The sequence below is a fragment of the Thunnus thynnus genome, chromosome 17, assembly GCF_963924715.1.
Source record: "Thunnus thynnus chromosome 17, fThuThy2.1, whole genome shotgun sequence".
In the NCBI taxonomy this organism is placed as follows: Eukaryota; Metazoa; Chordata; class Actinopteri; order Scombriformes; family Scombridae; genus Thunnus; species Thunnus thynnus.
This window is the reverse complement of record NC_089533.1, coordinates 7,685,573-7,708,844: the sequence shown is the minus strand read 5'-3', so window position 1 is coordinate 7,708,844 and position 23,272 is coordinate 7,685,573. Positions and strand designations below refer to the sequence as shown.

The window sequence follows — 23,272 nt, the reverse complement described above, 5'->3', positions numbered from 1 at the left end:
GTGCTACATACCTAAAATGTGATTAGTATTTAGTATAGGGCTGAAACTTACATTCAAAATTCATTAATGTTTAATCCGCCGATTATTTTCTCAATTCATCAATTAATCATTTCAGTTAATTGTGAAAAAATACCTGTTATATGCCAGATCAAGACGTCAAAACCCAAAACTATTATGTTCACTGTCATGTATGACACATAAAAGTTTCAAATCCTCACATCTGAGAAGCTGCAACCAGCAATTTTGTTAGCAGTCCTTCTTAAAAAATGACTGAAAAAATGAATCAATTATCAAAATAGTTGGAGATTATTTTTTTGTCGATCTACTCATCAACTAATGGTTTCAGCTCTAAGTTGATTTGCTATTTGGACCACAGACGGTCTTTAACAACGTCAGTGCGGTGGATACAGACCAGTGACAGTAAAGTGCACGTTACAGAGTGACCTGCATAAGTCTGTTAACACCATTAAAACATTTCTCACACCTTAACACCTCCAACCTCCAACCACGACACACGACACCGTCACCTCTGCTGCATTCCTCCACTCTGGGCCTCGAGACGACAGCTGCACCGCCGCCTCGCACCTCACACATCCGCAATCATTAACCTGGAGAGTGTGTGTGTTGACACACTTTAATCACTCAGACTTGCAAACACACACAAACACACACACACACACACACACACACACACACACACACACAGCCAAGCACAGGTGTTCACAAATATAGGCACTCAAGCATGTTTACATCCCACCTAAATGGTCAGAGTTGCACACAACAAGTCATAATCTGTGCGCAGGTGCATGAAACGTTTTCACACACACACACACACACATACACACACACACACACAAATGAGCTCAGTGGAGCGTTTTAATTTGGCCTACCCCTCATGTTTGCCGAGGAGGTCCTTGATGCTGTGCAAATATAGTGCAGCAGCGTATAGGTGGGCAAAGGACATCAGTCATCGTTGACCTTGTTTACTGTGGTGAGAGGGGAACTGCTGGTGTGCTGCAGCTCTGCAAAGCAGGTCTGCTCCTGTTGCTAATGGCTCTTTATTGATCTCCTTTCAGTCAATCAGTCAGTTGGTCTTACTCTTTCTGTTTCGTTATTACACGTAAAACTGTTGCATATATATTTGAATTATAACGATGATTCTGTTTATTACTAATGAGAAGTTACATATTTTGGGTATTTTGGGGATCAGCTTGTTCCATCAGTTTAAGTGAAATCTTGAAAGCCAAGGCCATGTGTTTTTACAGCTGCACCGTTTCATCAAATGGAAATATTCTAGATGTTTTGTGCAGCATTTTTATACTAATCTCCCCAAATTGCAGCCTGATGTATTTAGGGCTGCAACTAATTATTTGTTTTGATTCAATTCATCGTTTAAGTCTATAATACATCAAAAACAGTGAAACAGCCCATCACAGTTTCTTAGAGGCCAAGGTCATGTCATCAAATTTGTTATTTTGTCCGACCAACAGTCCAAATCTCAAAGATATTCAGTTTACTATAATGTAAGACGAGGAAAAGCAGAAAATTCTTAAATTTGAGAACCTGAAACCATCAAATGTTTGATAGTTTTGCCACAAAAAAAGACTTAAACAATGAATCAGTTATCAAAATAGTTTCCAATTCATTCATTTTTGTCAATTGGCTAAATGTTGCAGATGTATTTAGTATCTTTTTGAAACTTTGGGATCTCAACTCGAATTTAAAATAGAATCACGTGACTGCAGAAGTCTGTCTGCACAGTATAAGTCTGTTATGACTGACCCAGCGGTGGGTCAGCAGGGTTGACAAGGTTAATTATCTTTGTTTAGGTTGCTGCCAATGTGCAGTTGATTAGATAAATTATGTTTCTAAAAGTGCACAAAATATGTGGTTGATTTGAGACGAAGGATGCCAGCTGAGTTAAACAGGTGAAGATATTTTTAAAATATTCTTGTCTGAGTAGAAGCTCAGAGGGGCTGATTTTCTTTTATGGGAATCAAAAGACAAAGAATGTTAATAAACCAGCACAACCAGTTGACTTAATCTCCACACTTTCCAGGAGTCGTTATTGCGAAATTGCCAACACATATAAAAGAATGAGCTTATATTTGAAATCTGTTTCTGTCATTCTCGGTGTACTTTATTGAATACTTGACAAATATTGTTCAGTATAATCTCTGGATGTGAAGTTTGCCTGTCTAGAAGTGGCAGATGTGGTACCCAGTCATCTTGTCCTCGCACGGAGAGCCACTCATCGTCTCTTGGTGCGTTTCACATTTGCATCTGACGTGCAGGTGCTGGGAGGTTTGGTGTGAAACATGCAAACAAAGCCTCTCTCAGATACAGATGAGAGCTAATTAGATTCAGCCTGATGATGGTCTGGCCTGCGTCAGTGCCTTTTTGTTTATGTGCCTGCAGAGATCCTGTGTTGATGTGTGTGTGTTTTGTTTTTGTGCAAGAAAATATGTCGCACAGTACAGTATGTGAGGGGGGCCTCATGTTGATATTATGCTCAGCACATAGGAGGAATGGAGAACAGGTCAGGTCTTGTTCTGAAATGCAGACTTGACTCTGTCTGTATCTGTCTGCAGGATCAGCCTGAAGGCGAGCGAGGCAGGGTTTGAATCAGGGTCAAGGTTCAGAGGTTAGGGGCCCCCCTCGTCACACGCTTGGCCCCCAGTATTGAGGCTAAAGAGGCAGGAGGGAACCCTTGTCGCTGTGTGCAGCAGGGGCCACAGGGGTTAAGCAGGGGCTACCATTTGACTGATCTCCATTCAGATGATCGGATCCTGCATCTTGTTGTGTCTTTCTCATGCCTCGATATCAACTGCGCACATTTTTTGACTTGCGTTCTTATCATGTTTACATTTTTGCATGGAGGACAGAGGATAAAATGTGTGTGTGTGTGTGTTTGTGTGCGCAGTAAGCTGAATAGCGCACTGTGTCCGTGTCCTCCGATCTGCTGTGCGGGCTTTTACGAACAGCGGGGATTGCACTGGAATGTGAGAGAGACAGAGAAAGGACGGGGTAAGGAAGAAAAGGAGGGTCGAAGATAACGAAATAGAGAGAATCCCGATGAGTCATGGGGGGAGAATGATGCCTGTGTGACAGCCAAAACACAATGAAACAATGAAAAGTGAAGGCATGCAAAAAGATAGAGGGTTCTCTATTCATAACCTGTATAAAAAGCTGCCAGATTTTGACACTGCTCTAATGTGAACCACAAGTACAAGCTGAGCGTTTACTTACATGCAGTTGCTGGATGGTTAGAAGAGAACTACTGAGAGTCAGTGTTGCCAGATTGGGTTGTTTTCCACCCAATTTCGCTATGTCTTATTGGGTTGGGCGAGTAAAAACAGTTTCGGGATACTTAAGGTCACTTTTTGTACCATCTGGGCGGTTTTTCTAGGCTCTATTCCAATCCCCTATTCTTCAGTTACCATAAACCTATCATTGAGACTGACAGACCTCAATAGGCTCGACACACAAGGACTGTTATGACAGATAAAACCAAATGACATTTAAGTTTATTACAACAAGGCTGAAACTTTTTTCCTCCCTTTCAATTGTTATTCTGTTATAAGTCTCCTTATTTTGGTACCCATATGTATATGTGTGTGTGAAATGGACAAAAACCCTATCTGATGTCCAAAATAAAAAGCTGGGCTACTTTTATGACAATAGTGCAGGTTTGATTGGGTGTCAGTCAGTCAAATCCATCAACGCTGACTGTTGTTGTAGCACAACGCAAATCTACTTCATATGAAAGTGCTTGGAAAATTGAATAACTTTAAAGCCCAGTAGACACAACAAAATATCTTAAAACAGAAATTACGCCTCATTTAATACCATGTCAACACATTGTTGTGATATAATCAGTTATTTTTTGCTTCAGCAACTTGTGCATCACCGGTGGCCTCCGTCAGGAGACTACAAATGGAAATGAGCTTTTAGCTGGTGTCTGGTAAAATAAATGTGTTATGTATTATCCCTGTTAAATATGAAATCAAATGAAAGATAAGATTTCCTGATTGTACTGAAACAATTCACTGTCAATTAAAAGTCATGTATTACTAGAAAAAGCTTTCATTCACCGGCTTCTCTGATGTGAGAAGTTACCTCTTTAATCTCCCTTTTTTATTATCTTTGTACATTTGATATCTTTGGTTTTGGACTGTTGGTCTGATAAAACAAGGACTTTGAAGATGTCATCATGGCTCTGGGGAATTCAAATGTTTAAAGACAAAGCAATCGTATAATCAAAGAGAACTGAGAACTGCCAGATTTATTGATAAGTAAAGCAATTGTTGCCTCCAGTGTTATATAATAGTAATGCACTACTTCAGCTAAAGCATTATTGAATTTCATTACTGTGTTAAAAGAGTTGTGTTATCCAGTAAAATTATTGATAAGGAAAAAAATTAAAGTGACCAACTTGTTTTTGTAGCTCAGCCGGATTGTCATTAAGCAGAAGAAGAAGAAGAAAAGGGAGTTTTGCCTGGTCGACATCCGATGATGTTTGCTCACTGTACGTAACTTTCCAAACTGGGAGGCTCTTCTTGGCTTGTTTATATTGTACATGGCAGTCGGCCAGCCAACGTGCATCAAAGCGCTAGTTGAGAGTTGATGAGCTGTGAATTGCAGGTCAGACAGTGAATTACTGTACTTTCATTGGAGTTAGTGAGCTGACTCACTGACCTCAATCTCCGCTTCCTAAACAAGAGCGCTGCAGTGTGAACGTATGGAACGCACACTCATACACAACCGTCAGCCATGTCTTTCTTACTATTTGTAAGCAGTCTCAGTAGGGAGAGGAGGAGGAGGAGGAGGAGGAGGAGGAGGAGGAGGAGGAGGGGTGGGGGGGTTGTTTTGACAGGCAAAATCATGGGACAGAGATTATCGGGAGGCTAACGAGGAGCTGTGGATGCTGGGAAGAGATAGAGCGTTGTGGTTTTCCTGATACTTGCTGGTCCAGCACAACACCGCCTCTGTTTACATGCTCACTCACCCAGATTATCTGAGAGGATAAAACTAGTTTGTTTTGGTTTCGTTTGTATGGTCCAAGATGTCTTTTCTCTCCATTACAAGTACATGTTGTATGCTGGGTTCAAATATCTGACCCGACAGAACAAATACAAGCATTAGGTATGACAATTCATCATTTCATCCCGTGTGGATGGTAAGATCAATACCACTCTCATGTCAATTAAACATGAGGCTACAGTCAGCAGACAATTAGCTTAGCTTAGCATAAATACTGGAGGCAGGGGGAAACAGCTAACCTGGCTCCGTTGGTTTAAAAAGCTTTAAAATCTGCTTACCGATACCTATATGTTAAATCTTGTTTGTTTAATCTATACACAACCATAAACACACAACATACACAAACAGAAATGTAAAAAGTTGGGGTTTTACAGACTTATACATGCTTTTGACTGTTTCATGGGAGTGACTTCCTGCCGTCTTGTTGTTACAGTATGTAGGGTTGTCAGGCAAAAATTGGCCTTTTTTCTTCTCTTTTGTTAATTATCAACACAAAATCACATTCACAGAGCAACATAAATCATCATAGTTGAGGTGAGGCATTAATATCATTCTGTTAAAGTTTTGGTGCCTGAGCTGAGTTTTCATATCAACATGTTAGATGTTATATGACGCGTAGAAATGAAGTTCAGGTTGCAAAACTTCTAAAAGATGGCGTTACAGAAATAATCGGTCACATCCGTGTCTGTTTCTGTTATCAAGAACAGGTTTGTGTTCTACAAATTACAACACAGAAGTAAAGGGATTATAGTAAGCAGGCCATAAATGACTCGGTAAGTAAATAAGCAAGTTTTTCCTCTGAGTTGTGCATGTAAATACATCCAGCTCACAATAATAAACCAACCCACAGAAATCCTTTATTATCCAGGACACACACGCATGTGAACAACTGTATCAGTCACTGTCATGGTCTGCTTCAGATCCATTTGCATTGCACAGCATCAGGTGTTACTCTCTTTAATCAAAGCACGGCAGTAAGCCTCTCGTTACTCCGAAATGATGAGTAGTCATGTCTTATGTAAGTGTTAATGTATCTATCTAATTGCTGGTTAAACATATATCAGTTCTTTTCATTTTGTTGGTTTGCTTGAGGGGATGTATATTCAAAAACGCACTGCTTACCCAAAGTATCACCTCAACCAAACTACTATGCACATGCAAATACAGTCGCTGAGGACACGCAGAGCTGTTCTCTCTCCTATCTCTCTCCCTGTTTCTTCCTCTTTGTTTCTACCGTCCTTGTTGATCAGGTTGTTTTTTACCTCAACCTTTTATACCGTAACCTTCCCGCAATTCCAGCTTTCTTGTTTCCCTCCTGACTTTGAGCAATTACTCTCTGCTTTGATCCCCTCTCTGCTGCCTTCTTTGGTCATCTCCTTTTCAGGGGGAACTCCTGTATTTGCTTTCATTTTTCAAACCCTGTCTGAATGTTCAACCAAAGACGTTTTCATTTTTGATTCAGCTTTTCTTTTTGAAAATACTTCTCTGAGCTAAATGCCATCTATAAAGCAGTAGACATTCCTCTATAAGTTTGTGCCATAAAAGGTTTGTCCCGGTGTGATTCTTGTATATCCACCTCCCTCTCCGTATCTACTCACTCAGTTTACAGAACGAAAACTAACAGTACAGTATGTTTCTGTTAGCGCTCCTCTTTGCTCTAAGCAGTGCCAGTGTGTCTTTCATCTGAATAGCAGAATGAGACCATATGTGTGTGTGTGTGTGTGTGTGTGACTCCCATGTTAACAGCCAAAGTTTGCTGTCTCTCAATTGGGCAACTGAAACGGAGAGACAAGCGAGAACACAGAGAGTCCTGTCATCCCTCGAGGGTGCACGTCTGACCTTTTCTTCTGGGGGTGAAACAAGTCATGAAACCACAGAGGACGGTTTATATCTACGGGGTGAACGATCACAGACTGTAGCCATCGCCGCAGCAAAACGCGGCTAATACAGAGTGACAGAGGCTAAAGACGCAGATGCGGCATCAGCATCAGCTTGGCATATGGATGTCATCAGTACATTAAACAAACAAAGGGCAATGCCTCTGGGATCGGCACAAAAAACAGTGAAAACACAAACACCGGCAGCATCCCTGTCCTCTAGAGATGTCCTTCTTTGCAGCTGGGTTTTACAGTATGCAGAGTATCAACAGGAAGGAGCAGGCAGATGAAACGATAGCGTGGGCCGATCCTCCAGTATTCAAAACATGCCATTCAGTATCTGTGTATCATCTCTGTGCCACTGGGGAATGGAGAAGAGAGGAGGAGGAGGCGGAGGAGGAGGAGGAGGGGTAGAAGGGCAGAGGCCAGAATCGCTTTGGATATAATCTGCGGATCATCAGGTTTATCAGTTCACACAGTGTGTGAAGCAGAGCTCACGTAAATGAACCGCGCTTCATAAGTTCTGCTCGGCCCTCGTATCACATGTTGAGGGAGTTTGCTTTGCTTTAGGCTTCAGGGTTTACTAGATTGGAGCGAATTTAAATTTTACGGGGAAGGAGATTTGATTTGTCAAACTCAAAATTCATGGAGTAATTGATTATGTTGTGTAAATATCTTTTTGCCCAGTGGCACGGTCTGTTCAGTATGTTCTGCGGTCCTTTGAAGAGGTCAGTGTGAGCCTGCGGAGTCATGAGTGTTGGAAAACAGAAATTTGAAATTTGGGCTGGTGGAAAAAGGAATATAGGAAATCTCTTAGAACTTTTAGAAGTAGGGATTTTCTCCAGCTGCTTGAGTACATCTGCAAAAGCTGCGTATATACAAGCAAATCTCAAATTCTTTTACATTAACATTCTCCAGTACGCAGACATAATCCACGGATTCCTAAGTGATTATATTCTGTCTGTAAACCTGAGCGTTGGGGTATCTGATTAAATTAAACTATTTCTCCCTGCTTTGAGGGCTCCCTAAATGGCCACTCTACACCCCCAGACTCCCAATTTGAGACCTGCCGGACTGTGGGATTGTGTGTGAAGAGAGCGATGGAGGACTTCCTCAGCGTGGTGTGAGCGGTGGTGCATGGCAGGAATGTAAAAACCAGATGACCTCAAATGGAAACTCCAGGCAGGCCATCTCGCTTGCTCTAATAAACACTCAGACTCCATTCTTGCAGTCCTGCTCGCTCCTTCTTTTTTTTTTTTTCCTCCCTGGCTCAGAGCTCTCTCCTCCATCAGTTAGCCTCCCAAGCTGGCTCAGTATGGGCGCCACCACGCCCCAAACGTTGGACCGCCGCCTGGTTTTTGGCCTATAGGCTGAGATGCAAGCGTGGGTCCAGCTCCAGCTTTAGCCAAGGAGAACAACGACGTCATCTTCGAGGCCCAAAGTTATAATTTTCATCTGTTAATTACACAGAGGCAGAGATGAGCTAAATATATACATGTGGGCCTGTAGAGGGGGAGGAAAGCAGCCAAGCAGAGGGGGGCTCCAAGTATGGCCGTCCTTCGCCCAGACTCAGACAGGGGGTGGAGAGATCCGAGAGGCCTGCTGGAGCCCTGTGGTTTTCTGGAGCTGCATGCTGCTGAGGCCTGCTTCTGAAAACAACCAGGAAAAAGAAAGAGAAGAAAAGAGCAAGAGGCAGAAAAAGAGGGAAGGAGAGGGGGGGGGGGTGGGCTCTTATTGCAGCGGAGCTCAGACGTGACGCTCTGATTGCTCCCAGCGGTTGTGGTCAGTACACGGGAGAAGAGGGGGGATACAGTGCAAGGAGAGCAGGGTTAGCTCTTTGCCAGATGTCGTCATTGGGCCTAATGTTGTTAAGGCTTTATGGTGTATGGTATACACCCATCAGGAGACAGATGTATCTACTCCAGGGAAAGCACAGCTAGACGATACCTGACGAAACCTAACCGCCGCCTTACGGTAGCGCTCAGAAACAGCAGGATGTGGCAGTTGGAAAGCAGTTGAACTATAAGATTCACTCGTAGCTTCGTCCATGTTTTCAGTTAAGTGAGAAGGCACGCTTAACAAACTGTGAAAAGATATCACACCTCTAACTGGAACGGATTTGTTTTGAGTTCAGCGTTCTTGGTGACCAGTTCGACCTTACGAGCTCTCACGCAACTCCAGCATGGAAGGAAAACAAACGTGGAGGTGGAATATTTTATCATTGTGTGAGGTCTCCTCTCTTCAGATTTAAGTGACAATCTGATCGCCGCTGACTTCCAGATTGAAGTTGTAAATCAAACTATGTATCAAATAATAATCCTAAAGGTACCAACTGGGTCGCGATGTAACCGATTGAAGTCCTGAAAATTCCCGCTCAGGAAAATCAGCTGTGAAAGCCAATTTCAAACCTATAATGAGCGTAAATGTCTCTGCCGTCAAACTTGTCTGCCTTCAGGCTTTTTTTTCTCATGCTCGAACAGAGGCACCTTGTTGGTTCTCATGGCAACTGTCTGCACGGAGGTGACGGGTGATGGGTGACTGTGATTAGGTTGAAGACGGGTGTCAAGATGAAACCTGACAACCTGCAGAGAGGCTGCATTTGTAGAAGGATGCCAGAGTGACCTCACCCCCTTCAAAAAAGCATAGTTTCTTACATAAACCCGGTGGTATGTAGCCATGCAGATCGTTATTATTGACTGATTTTAGCTTGAATCAGATATATTGATATCAACATATATGTCAGCTAACAGTGACAGTGAATAATCCTGCATCCTTCATAATACACAACTCTTCAATAGCAAAATTCAAGGCTCTCTTATCAAAAATACTTGTTTATATTATACATTTATGTCAAAAAATGAATATCAGCTGATACGTTGTTATCAGATTATTTAAGCTCTCAAATATAAATATTAGTATCAGCCTCAAAAGTTCAGTATTGGTGTAACTTTTCTACAGAGAAATAGCTCCAAAATCAGTATCCTGTGTTATTTTTGAAAAGACAAGTTGGGATATAAATGTCATTAAATGCTCAAATTCTCTTTATCTCCATGTTTGGGCGGTGGCAGATATCTTGAAAAGCCCAACACATAAGATTTAAAACTATCAATAGGTGCGACTTCAGGACACACAAGGGTGTGGACGAGCATGTGAGGTGAAGAACAAATCTTCAGTTGAGTAAAAGACGGTTTATTTTCATTCTAGTCTTCATTGTTTCATTGTAGATGTGACCTGAACATAAAGAAGGCTCTCTCCGCTGGAGGAGACACTCCCTGCTAATTAGGTTAAAGTGGAGCACCATGCCTCCACTTAGTGTCTGCTGCTGTGCTGGAAAACATAAAATGTGTGTTTAGCTGTGTTATTCCCTATCAATATCTCTCCTTCTCACACACACACACACACACACAAACTCGCTTTCTTTCCAACATCCTAACAGTTTGTATAAAATGAATGATTACATACAATAAACTCTCTTTAGACTATGAAATATTGCTAAGCTGAAGACATAACATGACTTTATGAAACAGGGTCAAATGCTTATTTGCAACACACGTACACACACAAACACACACACACACACACTAACTCAAGTCTAATAGCATTAAATAATTAATCAACATACCAAGATTCCACTGAATGTGACCTGCACGCATGGTAGCAAATGTGTGCTAATGTGTTCTCGTTTAGCTTTCAGTCATGCATTCGAGTCCTTAAGCTTCAGTGTGTTGCACTAAAGTCAAAGAATCCATGTCGCAGATGATGCAATGGAGAGGAGAAGTATGGGAGATAATTAGAGTGTATCTGTGAGTAAATATATGTGTGTGTGTGTGTCATCGGTCGCTTTGCTAAAAATGTGTGAAACTCCCTACTGCTCTCTCCAACATCCTGACTCTTTTTTTTTCTGCTTTAGATCATTTTCTGCCCTCATTTTTTAATTCTTGGTAAGTTTTTCCCTCCCGGTGTCCACTCTACAACATCTGTTAACCCCACCCCCCCAGATGTGGAATCATTCCCACTCTTTATCTCCATACGTAGATGCTTGGCTGGCTGGATGGCTGACTTATGTATCCCACATTCTTTCCTGGCATATGTAGCATGACGGACACCTCCACAGGCCTGAGTCAGCCAATAAGATTTCTGTGTTATAAATCCCGAACGGACTGATGTGTCTCTTGGCTGGCTTTGCAGGTTGTTTGAGCCAACATATACGGTATAAGTGGAGATGTATAAATTAAGGCTGCAAAAAAAAGATTGTTTTCATTATTGATTAATCTGTCTATCATTTCATTAAATAGATCATTTAATCTATTTTATCTATATTTATGTAGTCTAAAATTGTCATTATAAATCCCCAAAGCCCATGGTGACGTCTTCAAATTGCTTTTCAAAAAATAGGCTCAATGAAAGGTCAATTTCTTAACCGTTCTCCATGGTTTTTACAAAGATATAGATAAAGAAGCGGAAAATCTGCACATGTGAGAAACTAGAACCAGTGAATATCGGATATTTTTACTTGATAAATGAGCAAAAATGTCAAATATTCATGATCGAAACCGACAGACTAAACTAAACGTCAGTGAGTACGCTGATGGTTTGTAATTAATGAAAAGCTAAATGGGGATTGAATATTTTCAGTTTCAAAAAACTTTGGGTCCAGCTCCATGTTTCCACCCTGAAACAACTCACATGGCCTGACCTCACGTGGTCGTACTGTAAAACACACACACACACACACACACATATCAACACACACGTGTAAAGAATGCATACATAATGCGTTGCCTTCTTGAGGAGGAACACATGGTCAGGTTGGCTGCTTTAACTGCTTTAATCCTCCGATCCGCAGGAGTGAGCCGTGCATTGTTGTTGTTTTGTTGTTGTTACATCAGTTCTGGTCAGGGAGGGGGCGAGGGAGGGAGGGGTGGACCACCCAGCTCCCGTCAGCTGTGGGTGGATGGGATATCTGACCCTCGAACATTTCATTTCCGACTCCACCTGCTCGCGTCTCCGGACTTCTCCGGGCTGTTTCCACCTCAAAGCCCACAACAGGTGTGACCTCTCTGATCTCCTGCCACAGTTTTCCCACCCCGACTATGATGTTATCCATTAGTGCTGACATTAAGACTGCTGATAACTGCTTATGAGTCCACACCTTGCACTTTCCCATCCTGCACACACACCCTTATGACTGCCATTGTGGTAAAAAAAACAAAAAAAACTGTGCAGTTGTATGTGGCTGCATGTTGAGTCTCCACCCTTTGGTCTGTCCCCTGTGTCCCAGTGCCCTCCAGGCTTCTCCCCACCCATCTGCTATCAGACTCTGTGTTGTAGGTGCCCTCTAGTGGCTGCTGGGTGGTAACTGCACTCAGAATGCAGCTAAATAGGCCTATAGGTTCTGGAGCATGGGGATTTACTGGAGATTATAGTTAAAATTAACCTGCTTAAAACAGCTGCGTCCTTTTTTCACCCAAGCTCCTGCTTTTGTAGAATCTGCAGATTACTGTTAATGTCTGTCTGAACATAGAGATCGACTCCACCACTGGACATGAATGTTTTCCCACTTTTTCAACTCAATTTAAAACAAAGCAGTATCTGAATGTGTGAGGTTTCATATCTCTAAGTTCAAATGTCCTTCCTTTCTCAAACTGTTGAAGGAAAAAACTACCCAGAAAAGTTGTTTTTGATTCCCTCCTCCCACGTTAGTCATCTCATGACCCCTTAGCTTTATCGTGTGAACCCTCTGAGAGGTTGGAAACCGCTGCTCTGCATCATCCCTATTTTTGTGGTACAATTGCATCATTTTTTTGTCATTTATGGCAACAGTGTGATTACAGATTATTCATGTGGGTGCTGCTTCAACAGATGAAATCCCCCCCCAGCTGTGCCACATGTTGAGCCAGGAGTGAGTCACTATAGTGTTTCTCTCACCAGTAGGGGACAGGATTCACACTCTGAGCTGAAGACTCTTCTTTGTATTTCTGGGCTTCAGACTCTGGTACTTCTCTAGACATCTCTGTCTTGGCTCTGTGGTGTCAGTTTTTTGGAGTTTCATTGTGAGCATCAACCCCAGCGTGTCCTTCGCTGACCCTTTTCCGCCCTCTTCTGTACTGTTGCAGCCTGTGTTTAGCGAAAACACCCCATGGTTGTGTCTAGGGCTTGGTTTGTTTGTGACACGCCAACTAAAGGCTCACTCAGCAGTTGCCGGCTGTTTGCACTGAAACTCCTCACTCTCCTCTTTCCTGTGTATTTCCTGTAATCCACCAGCTCGAAGCATTAAGCATCAACCTATTTCTACTTCTCACATCTTTGTGTTTCAGTGTGTAGGCGCAACTTTGTTTTGTCTTCCAGGGCAGCCACAGTGGAAAAAAGGTGGGAGGCCTTGAACCTGTGTTAATCTGTTGGCCCGCGGTCATGTTATGAGTATGAGGGGGATTAAAACATATCACCAAACTAATCTGTCCGTTACACCAACAACCAAGCTCCGCTCTATCCTGCATTACCTCCCTCCCTCCCTCCCTTCCTCACGCCTTTCACTTTCCACTGATATGTTTGTTATCAGAGAGCATAAGGAGGCTGGGGCAGGAGGCAACGAGGCATCGCTCCTCTGAGATTAGCGGCGCGTGTCTGCCTTTGATATCCTGACCTCTAGAGCTTTGTGCTGCCAGGTTATGATAAAAAAGAATTGCTAATATGAAGTCTGTACTGTCTCCAGGGTGCAGTGTGTTTACTTAGCAATCCAATAGTTACAAGTAAGATAAGGGAGGTATGCTCCGGTGATGTACATTAAGCCCACATGCAGATGACGGATGTGTAGCTGTCTGCCTGCTCAGGCACGCTTCAGCCAAACAGTAGACAGTGTGGGTCACTGGTGGGAGGGGTGCTATTGTCACAGCTCCTCATGTGTGACTGTGTGTCCTCCATGTAAACTGTAACTCAACACTTTTTTGTTCATTTCTCTTTTGTCACCCTCCAGTTTCCCCCCCCCCAACCCCCTCTTCACGCTCATTCTCCTCTTTTTGTAAATGCCTTCCACGTTTCATGAAAGGGAGAAAGAGAAAGAGAGGGAGCCGGACAGATAGAGACCTTTTGTTTCCAAATTAGGCACTGCTCTCTTCTTGCCAAAACTAACTGTTATTGTGAAAAATGTGATATGAAATCCCCGCTCAGCGGGAGTCCCCTCTTTCCCCACTGTGAAATGGAGCACTTGTGTATTTTCAGATATTAAACCTGGCTCTGGCTTCCCACCAGAGATGCACTATGATCTAGTCGGTACTCCATGCACTGGCAGTCGTCTGTGATTTCCTGACACGGGTGTGGTCGTCTCTCACATCTCTCCCTACTGGAGAAGAATCGGACCTCCTCCTGCGCTCGCCGGTGATCCGCTCGTCTCTCAGCAGGGCGGTTCCGCCTGGCGGTGCGTCGAACCCAAAGCTCTGGTCTGAACCACAGAGAGAAGAGAAACCCCCCACAGCCACAGCCTTCTGACTTTATGAGGAACCCTAATTACATAGCCTAGTGTATTTATACTCAGCTGTGACTCAGTGGGACATGTGGCGTGTGTTTGTGTGTGTGTGCGTGCACGGAAGAAGCAGCCTTTGTGTTCACACATAAACAGTGTGTGTGTGTTTGTGTGAGTGTGTATTTGTCTATTAGGGAAAGCGCGTGCTGACTCAATAAACTATTTAAACTAGGGATGATGTTGAGTTTAGATTCTCCTAAACCTAGTCTGTTATTTCTGCAGAAAAAGGTCCTTCAAAGCATGACTATGTAACTTTTGAAAGATGAAATAACTCAGTCTTTCTCTCATACATGAAAAGTTGAATTCCTAAGCAATAAAACATACCTTTCTCAGTTCTGTGCGCTCAGGAGATTTGTCTCTACAGCCCTTACTTCTTACTTACTGGAAAATCTGTGTTAGTAAACTGAGGTTAAAGATGAGGGCACAGATAAGTTGCATTATGGGAAGTGTAGGATCCAGCATTTTTTGGATCTTGACCCATACTTGGGACAAAATGTAAGAATATATCAGCCTCTGATGCACCTACTTTTTTTAAAAAACAAAGTCTCTTGTGAGTCTTCAAATTCTGTGCAATACTTGAGTGCTTGAGTGCCCTTTAAAAGCAACTGACAGCACGGACGGAAAACCACTTTTATTGTATTTTCATTGTAATTTGTATCTTCTGTTTATTATTTGTGTTTTCTGTAATATCTAACGTCGTTATTCTAAAAGCTCATCTACAAACAAGTGTCACAAATATGGTAAACGTGGTGATAATAGGGTATGAGTCATTTCACAGCTATATGATGTGTATCTGTACCCATTAAAAAAAAACCTGAAAGACCAAAAAGAGATCAAAACAATGCAACTCATAAGATTAAACCCAAAAATCATTTATAATTGATCACTCTTTTACAGTTCTGGCTGTTTGCATTATGATCCCTGTCTTTTAATTCATCGCTTCATCATTCTGGATTAACTATTCAAGCCTGCAGTGTGGGTTCTTGTAGGCGAACCGCAGCATATCCAGAGGGCATAGTCTCTGTGCAGATGACGGCTCTCTCCAGTCGAGTTGATACTTGCCCCGGCTCTGCGGCAGGTGAAACCTGTCTAACCTTATTGGTAGCGGATGTACGGCGTGTTAACAGAGATGAGCGTTGGAGAGGAAAGTCAGTTGCCTGCAACAACATGGTCACCTGTCTGCCGCTTTCGCACGTATCCTGGACACCTGGCTGTTTGGTGAGAACTTTGCTATGTGGGCGATTGGACGGAGGGGGGGGGGGGCAGGTCACCTTTTCTGACTGATTTGGTGGCTTGGTGTTGTATGGGTGGATCCTGTGAATGTTTGAGTGTGTATGTGTGTACGAGGGAGTAGTTTTGATAGAGAGGTCATGTTGACATCCAGTAGCAACCGTTTTATTTTGAGAGCATTTCCAATGATGGTAACGCTCGTTCCTCCTCTCTCTCCTCTAGCTTTTTTCCATTTTCTCCTCCCATTATTATCTTCCCTCCTCTATATTTTCCCCTCTTAAGCAAAAAAGAAAAAGGGAGTGAAACAGTGAACACAGCAGCAAGGCAAATGTTTTCTTTTCTCTTTGTGCTGGAAATTGGCCTTTTTTTTTTTTTTGTTTGTCTCCCTCTGAGTGGAGGGGAGGCGACGGAGGCAGGGCCGGCTTTTGTGGAGTTTAGCGCCGGGATCACAGCTTTGTCAATGTGTTTGTGTCACACACACACACACACACACATGCAGCACACGTGTAGCCACCAGGCTTCCTCTTCATGCAGCACAAGTGAGATCTACAGTGGATTTAGCCTATCAGCAGCAGCCTACAGGAGATATCTCCATCTGGACTGTTAACTGCTGCAGCCGGGCACCCGTTCACCCCCCAACGTCTGGAGCTGCAGTTTACTGTACAGCGCAGTTGTTTGTTTTCTGATGACTGTCGGACCGGTTCATTTGGAAGTTGGAGAGGCAGTGACGAAAACAAGGAAGAAAGAAAAAAAAAAGGAAAGCATAAGACAAAAGGAGGGACAGAGTCAAGGATGAAGTAACTGATACATGTTGAGCTATAGCATTAGAGATGGGACTGGGATGAAGGGATTTGTTTGGCAGATATAGAGGGAAGAAGAGAGAGAAAGAGAGAGAGAGAGAGAGGGAGAGAGAGAGCAGTGGGAGGGAGGAGAGACAGAGAATCCAGCCCTCTGGGACAGCAGTGTGTGTTTTGGGGGTGGACAGAGTGGCTTTGTACGCAGAACATCACCGGACACCGAGGGGAGTGACGCTGTCAGTTGTTCTCTGTGTGTGTCTGTAGTGAAACCAGACCTACCTCTGATCCCTGCGCCACACACACTCCTCCATCTGCTGCCCAGGAGCCTGCCTTCTGCCTCCTCCGGACTGAAACCCCCCCCCCCCCTCCCTCCTCCTCCCCCCTGAGAGTGTTTTAATGTGTGTGAGAGTCTCGGAGAGCTGATTCACCTTCTCCCTCGGATTGATGTGGAACTTGTGGGATTAAATTTTGTGGATGCTCAATAATGACAGCGATGGATTGGAGCCAGGAGATGGAAAGTTTAAACTCCATTGAATGACCGGAGGAGCCAAGAAGGAGGATCTGCAAGCGCCACTTAAACCACCCATCCTCTCTTGGCTTGATTGTATCCTCTGTATTTCTGCATCTGGACATTGTCCACGACCTGGTGTAGTTACCTGAGTGTGTGTGTGCGGCCCATGTGGGCGGTGAGCGATGCGGATCTGAGCAAACTCCGCGCCCCGATGCCCGCTGCTATGCTCCCATGCCCTGCGCCGGCCGGGTCTGACTGGAGCTTCCAGAACCCGGTGGGGGTGGACTGCAGCTCCCCTGAACCTCGCTGCATCTGGCTGGCGGTGCTCCGTGGTGCTACAGGGCCACCACCAACCCCACCACCTGCAATGCCTATTGGGCACAGCCAGAGCTCACATCAGCCCAGGGTAAGGCGAGGTCACCCATCAATCTGTGGTCTTCCTGGCCAGATGTGGAGCAAATTGCATTTTTTCTTATCTTATTGATCTTATTGATACTAAATTAAATGTTTTATATGTAAAGTATAAGATAATCTGGACAGTATTTGACAGATATGATCAATTTACAATTAATAAACCCAAAGGGATTCATCTCATATCATAATAAGACAAAGAAAATAGTAAATTCTTACATCGCAGAAGCTAAAACCTACCAATGTTTTGGCCTTTTTAGTTATTTATTAGTTTAAAGCAGTCGATCAAATATTAAAATTGCAGTAGATTCATTGTCTTAAATTGTTCAGTTGACCACTAATCGTTTCAGCACAGTGTATTTGACAGCTGAATCATCCTGCATATTACCCACCGAGATGATGCCAATGTATTGTTAGTGCGGTTCTCCAGAATTAAGATTACCCCGGGATTTCAGCAGAACGCTCTCCAGAAACTGCTGTGTGGGATTTGTCAGTCATGCAAGTCAACAAAGTATCTGTGTAACTGTGCCCATTGTGCAAAGACTCTTAACCACTTAGCTGTTGACAGTTTCTTTAACCTTTCAGTGTTTCCAGGCAGATATTCGTTTTGCCTTCGGGCTGTTTGTGTCTGGCGCTCGCTGCTGTTTTAAACTTTTCCCGGAAAGGTTTTGATGTCACTTTGTGTTGACGGATTAAGATTCAAAATGAGGAAAACCTTACATTGCTCTGTTGAACTGGTTGTCATAGGTTTATATCACCATACTAGACAAAATTGCATATTTTACGGGTTTGTCTTTTCTGTCTGGGGTGGTTACAGTAGGTATCTCTATTGGTGGTTATGATTAGAAAGGGATTCTGTTTCCCTGTTCATTACTCATCTCAGTCTGCTTTGCATCTCTGGATTGAAACCAGTGACGTAATGGTAAACGAGTATGCAGCCGATGACTGAAAATCAGTAAGCATCACAATGCAAACAGCCACCAGAAATAGACCGTGCCCAAAATCACCCTTTTGTTCGCTCATTCAATACTCCCTACGTGTGTGGTCATTTTTGCATCTATAAAATGTGGCACATTGCATCGTGGGATTGTTAGCTGGATGCCAGGGACGCTAGTTTCTTCATTCAGTTGTGGAATTTTTGAGGACACAGTATAGTGCGTATATTTACACACTCAAAATTCAGACACTCAAATAATGGCGGACAGTAAATATAGTGTACGATTCAGTAAATAAGGGGTGATTTCAGTGAATCGGTTATTTATATATTCAAACATTTAAAATGTAAACATTAAATTTTTCTGCATTTTATGAGAATTTCCTCATGTAGCTGGCATTGTTCTTAACACACAATAATATAATGTGAATAACGCAATGAAGATATTACCCTAAAAAGATGGATAAAGCCGTCATAACCACTGATTTATCCTGAATCTACAGAAAATGTATCTACAGTTGACACGTGTTTTCCTCAGTGTGATACTAGATGTGTGGCCTATTGACCCTTTCTTCCTCTGAGGGGTTTCTAATTAGTGGTTAAAGACAGATGAAGGGGACTCCAAAGTGCCACTTTTAGCGAGGTGTCGTGGGGGTGGCGAGCTGTGAGAGCTATGCGATGCTGTGCATCCCCGCCCCCAACGCCATCAGAATTCAGGGCATCTCTTCCCCATATGATCTCATTTTAGTGTGGGCATTTATGTGGAATATTACTTCCCTTTTTTTTCCACATTTTTCCTGGTTGTTGCATCCCCCCCACCGCTTGACTCACTGACACAGTTAAGAGATGCCACAATCAGGAATGTGAGTGGTGTGGGGGGGAGGAGGAGAGAGAGGGAGGCTGTACGGACACAGCTGGGACAAACAGTTTTTTTTTAGGACTGTGGTGTCCATTAGAAAGAATTTCATAGGAAGTGTGGAAGAAGCGCCTTTCCGCTTCGTTGTCAGGTCTGTCATCCTCCGCTGATGATGCCAAGTTGCGCCATGTGGATTTCATCGATACTCATCCACATGCTTGCAGCTTTGCATCATGAAGGTTTTTAATCTGTGCGTCAGAAGTCTGTTATTTTTGTTTGTTGTGGTATCATGAGATGTTGTTGTTGGGTTTTCATATTTCACAATTTTCACAGTATCGGCCTGCATCAGCAGTTTTCTTTTTTCCAGTATTGTGGTTTTTTTTTACCTGAAGCAGCCCACAACTGGAAAAACACCCTCATAGGTTGTAAAGACAATTAAAATCCATCATCAGTTCAAATTTATGTTATAAAAAATGTTTTTTTTATCTATATTATGGGACTTTTCACCTCAGATTCACGCTTTAAAACCTCTCTGTGACAACCGTTTAACATCTTTATTTCAAATTGCGAAAAAAATGCCAAACACAATTACACGTAAATCATAATTTAATGTGCTATTTTTATGGCACTTCCTCTCCTTTCGGACAGTTAAAAGTAGAGACCAGAAGGATAACAGATCAGAGGCCAGATTTTAACTCACGTCATACACTGTCTAAATGCCACATGCCTCTGCCCACTCAGCTGCCAAGTCATCCTGTAAAAGTTATTCTAAAACTGCAGCTATTTGTCAAAAATGATCTTGGGCTTGGGATTTGAATCGGAGAAGCCAAAATAACCATCGCAACTGTAAAACAATTCCAGGGGCATCACTGGCAGAGAGGCAGGTTTCAGTTAGACAAAAGGAAAGTACAATATGTTTTTGCTGCTCAGAGCTGCTCAAGTAGAAAACCCTGTTTAACCGACATTGCATCATTACCTGTTGGCCTAGTTGAACTGACTGAATGGGGTTAGACTGGTTTTTGTGCACACATACTATATTCATATTGACACAGAGGTACATGGAAACACACAAACACAAGTCCACATGCATGGCTGATAAATCGTCTTGTTATGCAAGTTACAGAAGGATGTACAGCATCTGAACTTGTGCCGCTCTTTATTTTGAATCCTCAGTTTTCAGGCAGGTTGTTTTTTTTTTTGTTGTTAAGAGCACAGCAGGATATCCAGACACATCATGCATCTCCTTCACAAGACATAAGATGCATTTAGACCTGGAGAGGTGGTGGAGCGCTCCCTCCGTGTGGCCGGTGAGTCCAGGAATTATCAGGCTTGACTTTTTTCGGCGTCCCTCTCCCGTTCCCTCTTGGCAGCCCAGCTCAGGGCTGCTGGGTACAGACAGCGGCTATCAGGATTAAAGGCTCGTCAGCATTTGTAACATCCGTAAAGCTCCACTTTTCAAACAGGTTGCAGCTCTCAGCTGTTTAAAAGAGCATTATTGTTCTGCCCTGCTGGGGTTTAGCAGGAGCCCAGCTCCCGACAGCCGCTGCATTCCTCCGTGCTGCTTTACCTCTGGATGGAGCGAAGAGAGGAGTGTGTGCTAACCAACACGTAGGCTGTTACTGATGATTATGACTGGAGCATGACAATATCATCATGTCCTAGAAAAGCCTCTTACGAACTGAAAATCCATTTCACAGGATTTTATAGAAGATTAGCAATGTTTATTTTTAATATTTCTATATTTTAGCGGGGCTAAATTTTGTCACTGCTATTTAAATCTCCAACATTTCAGCTGAAGATGTTGTAGATTTACATTTCTAACAAAACAGATGAGGTGTAATCCTGTTAGCAGGACATCTGCTCTCCTCGGACCACTCTTTTTTAAAATTTTTTTTTATCTTTTCAGTCATGCATCTTAATGACACGCTCTCTAATTGAAATCAGGAAGGGAACTATCCACAGGGACAAGCTTGCTGCTGCTGTGAGTGTGATGTAAACACATGTACGTGTGCACCACTTCCCCCACTAAACACCCACTCGAAGCAGGAAGCTGTCGTGCGGCATTACAAGCTGCTCTGCATATTCAAGAGCGTTTGTTTCCAGTGTGGCTTTTTTTGTCGGTGTGTGTGTGTGTGTTTTAATGACATCATCTCAAGGTGGTAATGGCATCCTTTCAGGGTTTCATAGTGTCTGAAGGGCAATCAGAATGTATTTGTTATCGTAATCGGCTTCAACAGGCGAGAACCTGTCCAGATTTCAGGCAAAAAGAATGTTAATAGGAGAAATTCCCAGTATGAGTGTAGGAAATACCAAATGTCTTCTTTTCTCAGCATAACTAGAGCGAGGTTTCCCTTGTCTGTGCCCTAATCCTCCAGAGGAAGTCAAGTTTAGACCGAAAACCACAGAAAAATTTTCCAAGTGCCTTGTTGGTTAAACTAAATGTCCAACTGCATAGAGAGGCCAGAGCATGTCAGCAAGTTTTTTTTATTTATTTATTTATTTTTTTTTGCTTTTGGATGAAAACTAAACCGGTAGCAGATAAACCGGTCATATGAAGGTGACAGGTACACGAGAGAGGAGTTTGTCTGGCTTCAGGGGACGAAGGAAAGCTGTAGACTCTGCAGAATGGCCGAGCAACAAAAAAAAAAAAAAACGCACACCCCACACAGTCCAGACCAGCCGAGTGGGAAACGGTGCTGGCTCAGAGACCCAGTCAGACCCTGTGTGTTTTGGGTAATCACAGGGTTTGGTATTCCCAGCGCCGGGAGGGGCCATGCGGTCGAAACCGGCGTGCTGGAGCCTGTCCCTCACTGAGGCCTGATACTCCTCCCCCCCCCCACCTCCCCACCACCACCCCCACCACCCCCCTTCTGCGTCCTCCTCATCCTTCTCCTCTCATTCACTCTCTCTGCGCTCCCTGCCCTCCTCTGCCAGTTACAGTGTGTGTTTCAACTTGTCCAGAGCCAAACCGCTCCCTCTGAGGAATTCACTCTTCGTCTCTTCCTCCTTTCACCCTCTTGCTCTTTCATTTCCTCTTTTTTTTTTTTTTTCCAACTCTTGGCCCTTTCTTTTTTTCTTTATCATTTTAATTTGATACCCGGAGGACTCCTCCGCCTTCCTCACGCAATTCTTTATGAAGCTCTCATGCCACATAATAGGGCCTCACTGCCCGCCTCTTTGAGAAAATAGTAGGGGTTACTTTACATTGTTTAGACTGAAGATCAGGCTTTTGACTGTCACGTAGATTTATGCATCTCAATCTGCAAAATACACACTTCATTCAGGCTTCAGAGAATGCTTTGTGGTGCTCCTGAAAATATGCAAAATTAGCCAAATATATATATACAGACTATGCAGAGGAGGACATTTAGTTGGAGATACACGTTGGGGTTTTCCTCCAACATATATAAACTCAAAACATAGTATTTTGAAAAGAAATCTTATTTTTGGTCTCTTTTTACTTGGATGGAACGTAAGAGTAGAGGAGAAAGATAATGTGGGGTAAAAGTCAACGCAGACGGATTTCCATTACACGAATACATGTGGTGAGAGAGGAAGAGGAGGTGGAAGGGAGGAGAGGTGAGTGAAGGAGAATGGAAGGAAGGAGAAAGAGGAGCGAAGGATTGGAGGTGCCTCCATGATAGAGAGTAAGAGCGGTTATTTATAGGAGCGTCTGGTTATCCCGCCCTGCAACGATACCCCACTTCCTGCCTCCAGCCTGCCACTTCCTGTTGTTATGTGGCCGCGTTTGTGCCTGCCAGGTCAAGTGTGAGTGTCTGTATTTATGAGGGGGGGGGCGACAAGCATATGTGTCTGCTATGTATCAGGGAGTGTTTGTGTGTAGAGGGGGAACAGGAAGTGAGTCGTGGGGTGTGCATTTTGTGGGGGGGTCGCTCGCCGCTGGTAGTCTAGACGTGCTCACTTCTGGCCCACTGACATAAAACATACAAACATACACATACTCAAACTGAAAGTAGGCCACAGAATTTAAAGAACTACAAAATTGTTTGTGAAATTTTTCCATCTTACCCATTAAATGAATGTTACTAATCTACATGAACCTGTCAGACTTAGTTAACTTAATTGTTTTATTT

The 23,272-nt window shown here is 43.2% G+C and overlaps 1 protein-coding gene across 6 annotated transcripts in view; it reads left to right on the top strand.

The window, feature by feature from the left end:
* Positions 1–23,272, top strand: part of arhgap23a (Rho GTPase activating protein 23a) — a 69,012-nt gene that overhangs the window by 19,148 nt on the left and 26,592 nt on the right. For 3 of the 6 annotated variants that reach the window (XM_067615835.1, XM_067615834.1, XM_067615833.1), the window contains exon 1: positions 15,824–17,383. The exons of 2 other annotated variants lie outside the window; for them this stretch is intronic. In XM_067615835.1, the coding sequence (XP_067471936.1) occupies positions 17,144–17,383 (240 nt within the window). In that variant the 5' untranslated portion in view covers positions 15,824–17,143. Of the gene's footprint in view, positions 1–15,817; positions 17,384–23,272 lie in introns of those variants that run through there. One more of the 6 variants, XM_067615840.1, reaches the window with a different exon arrangement.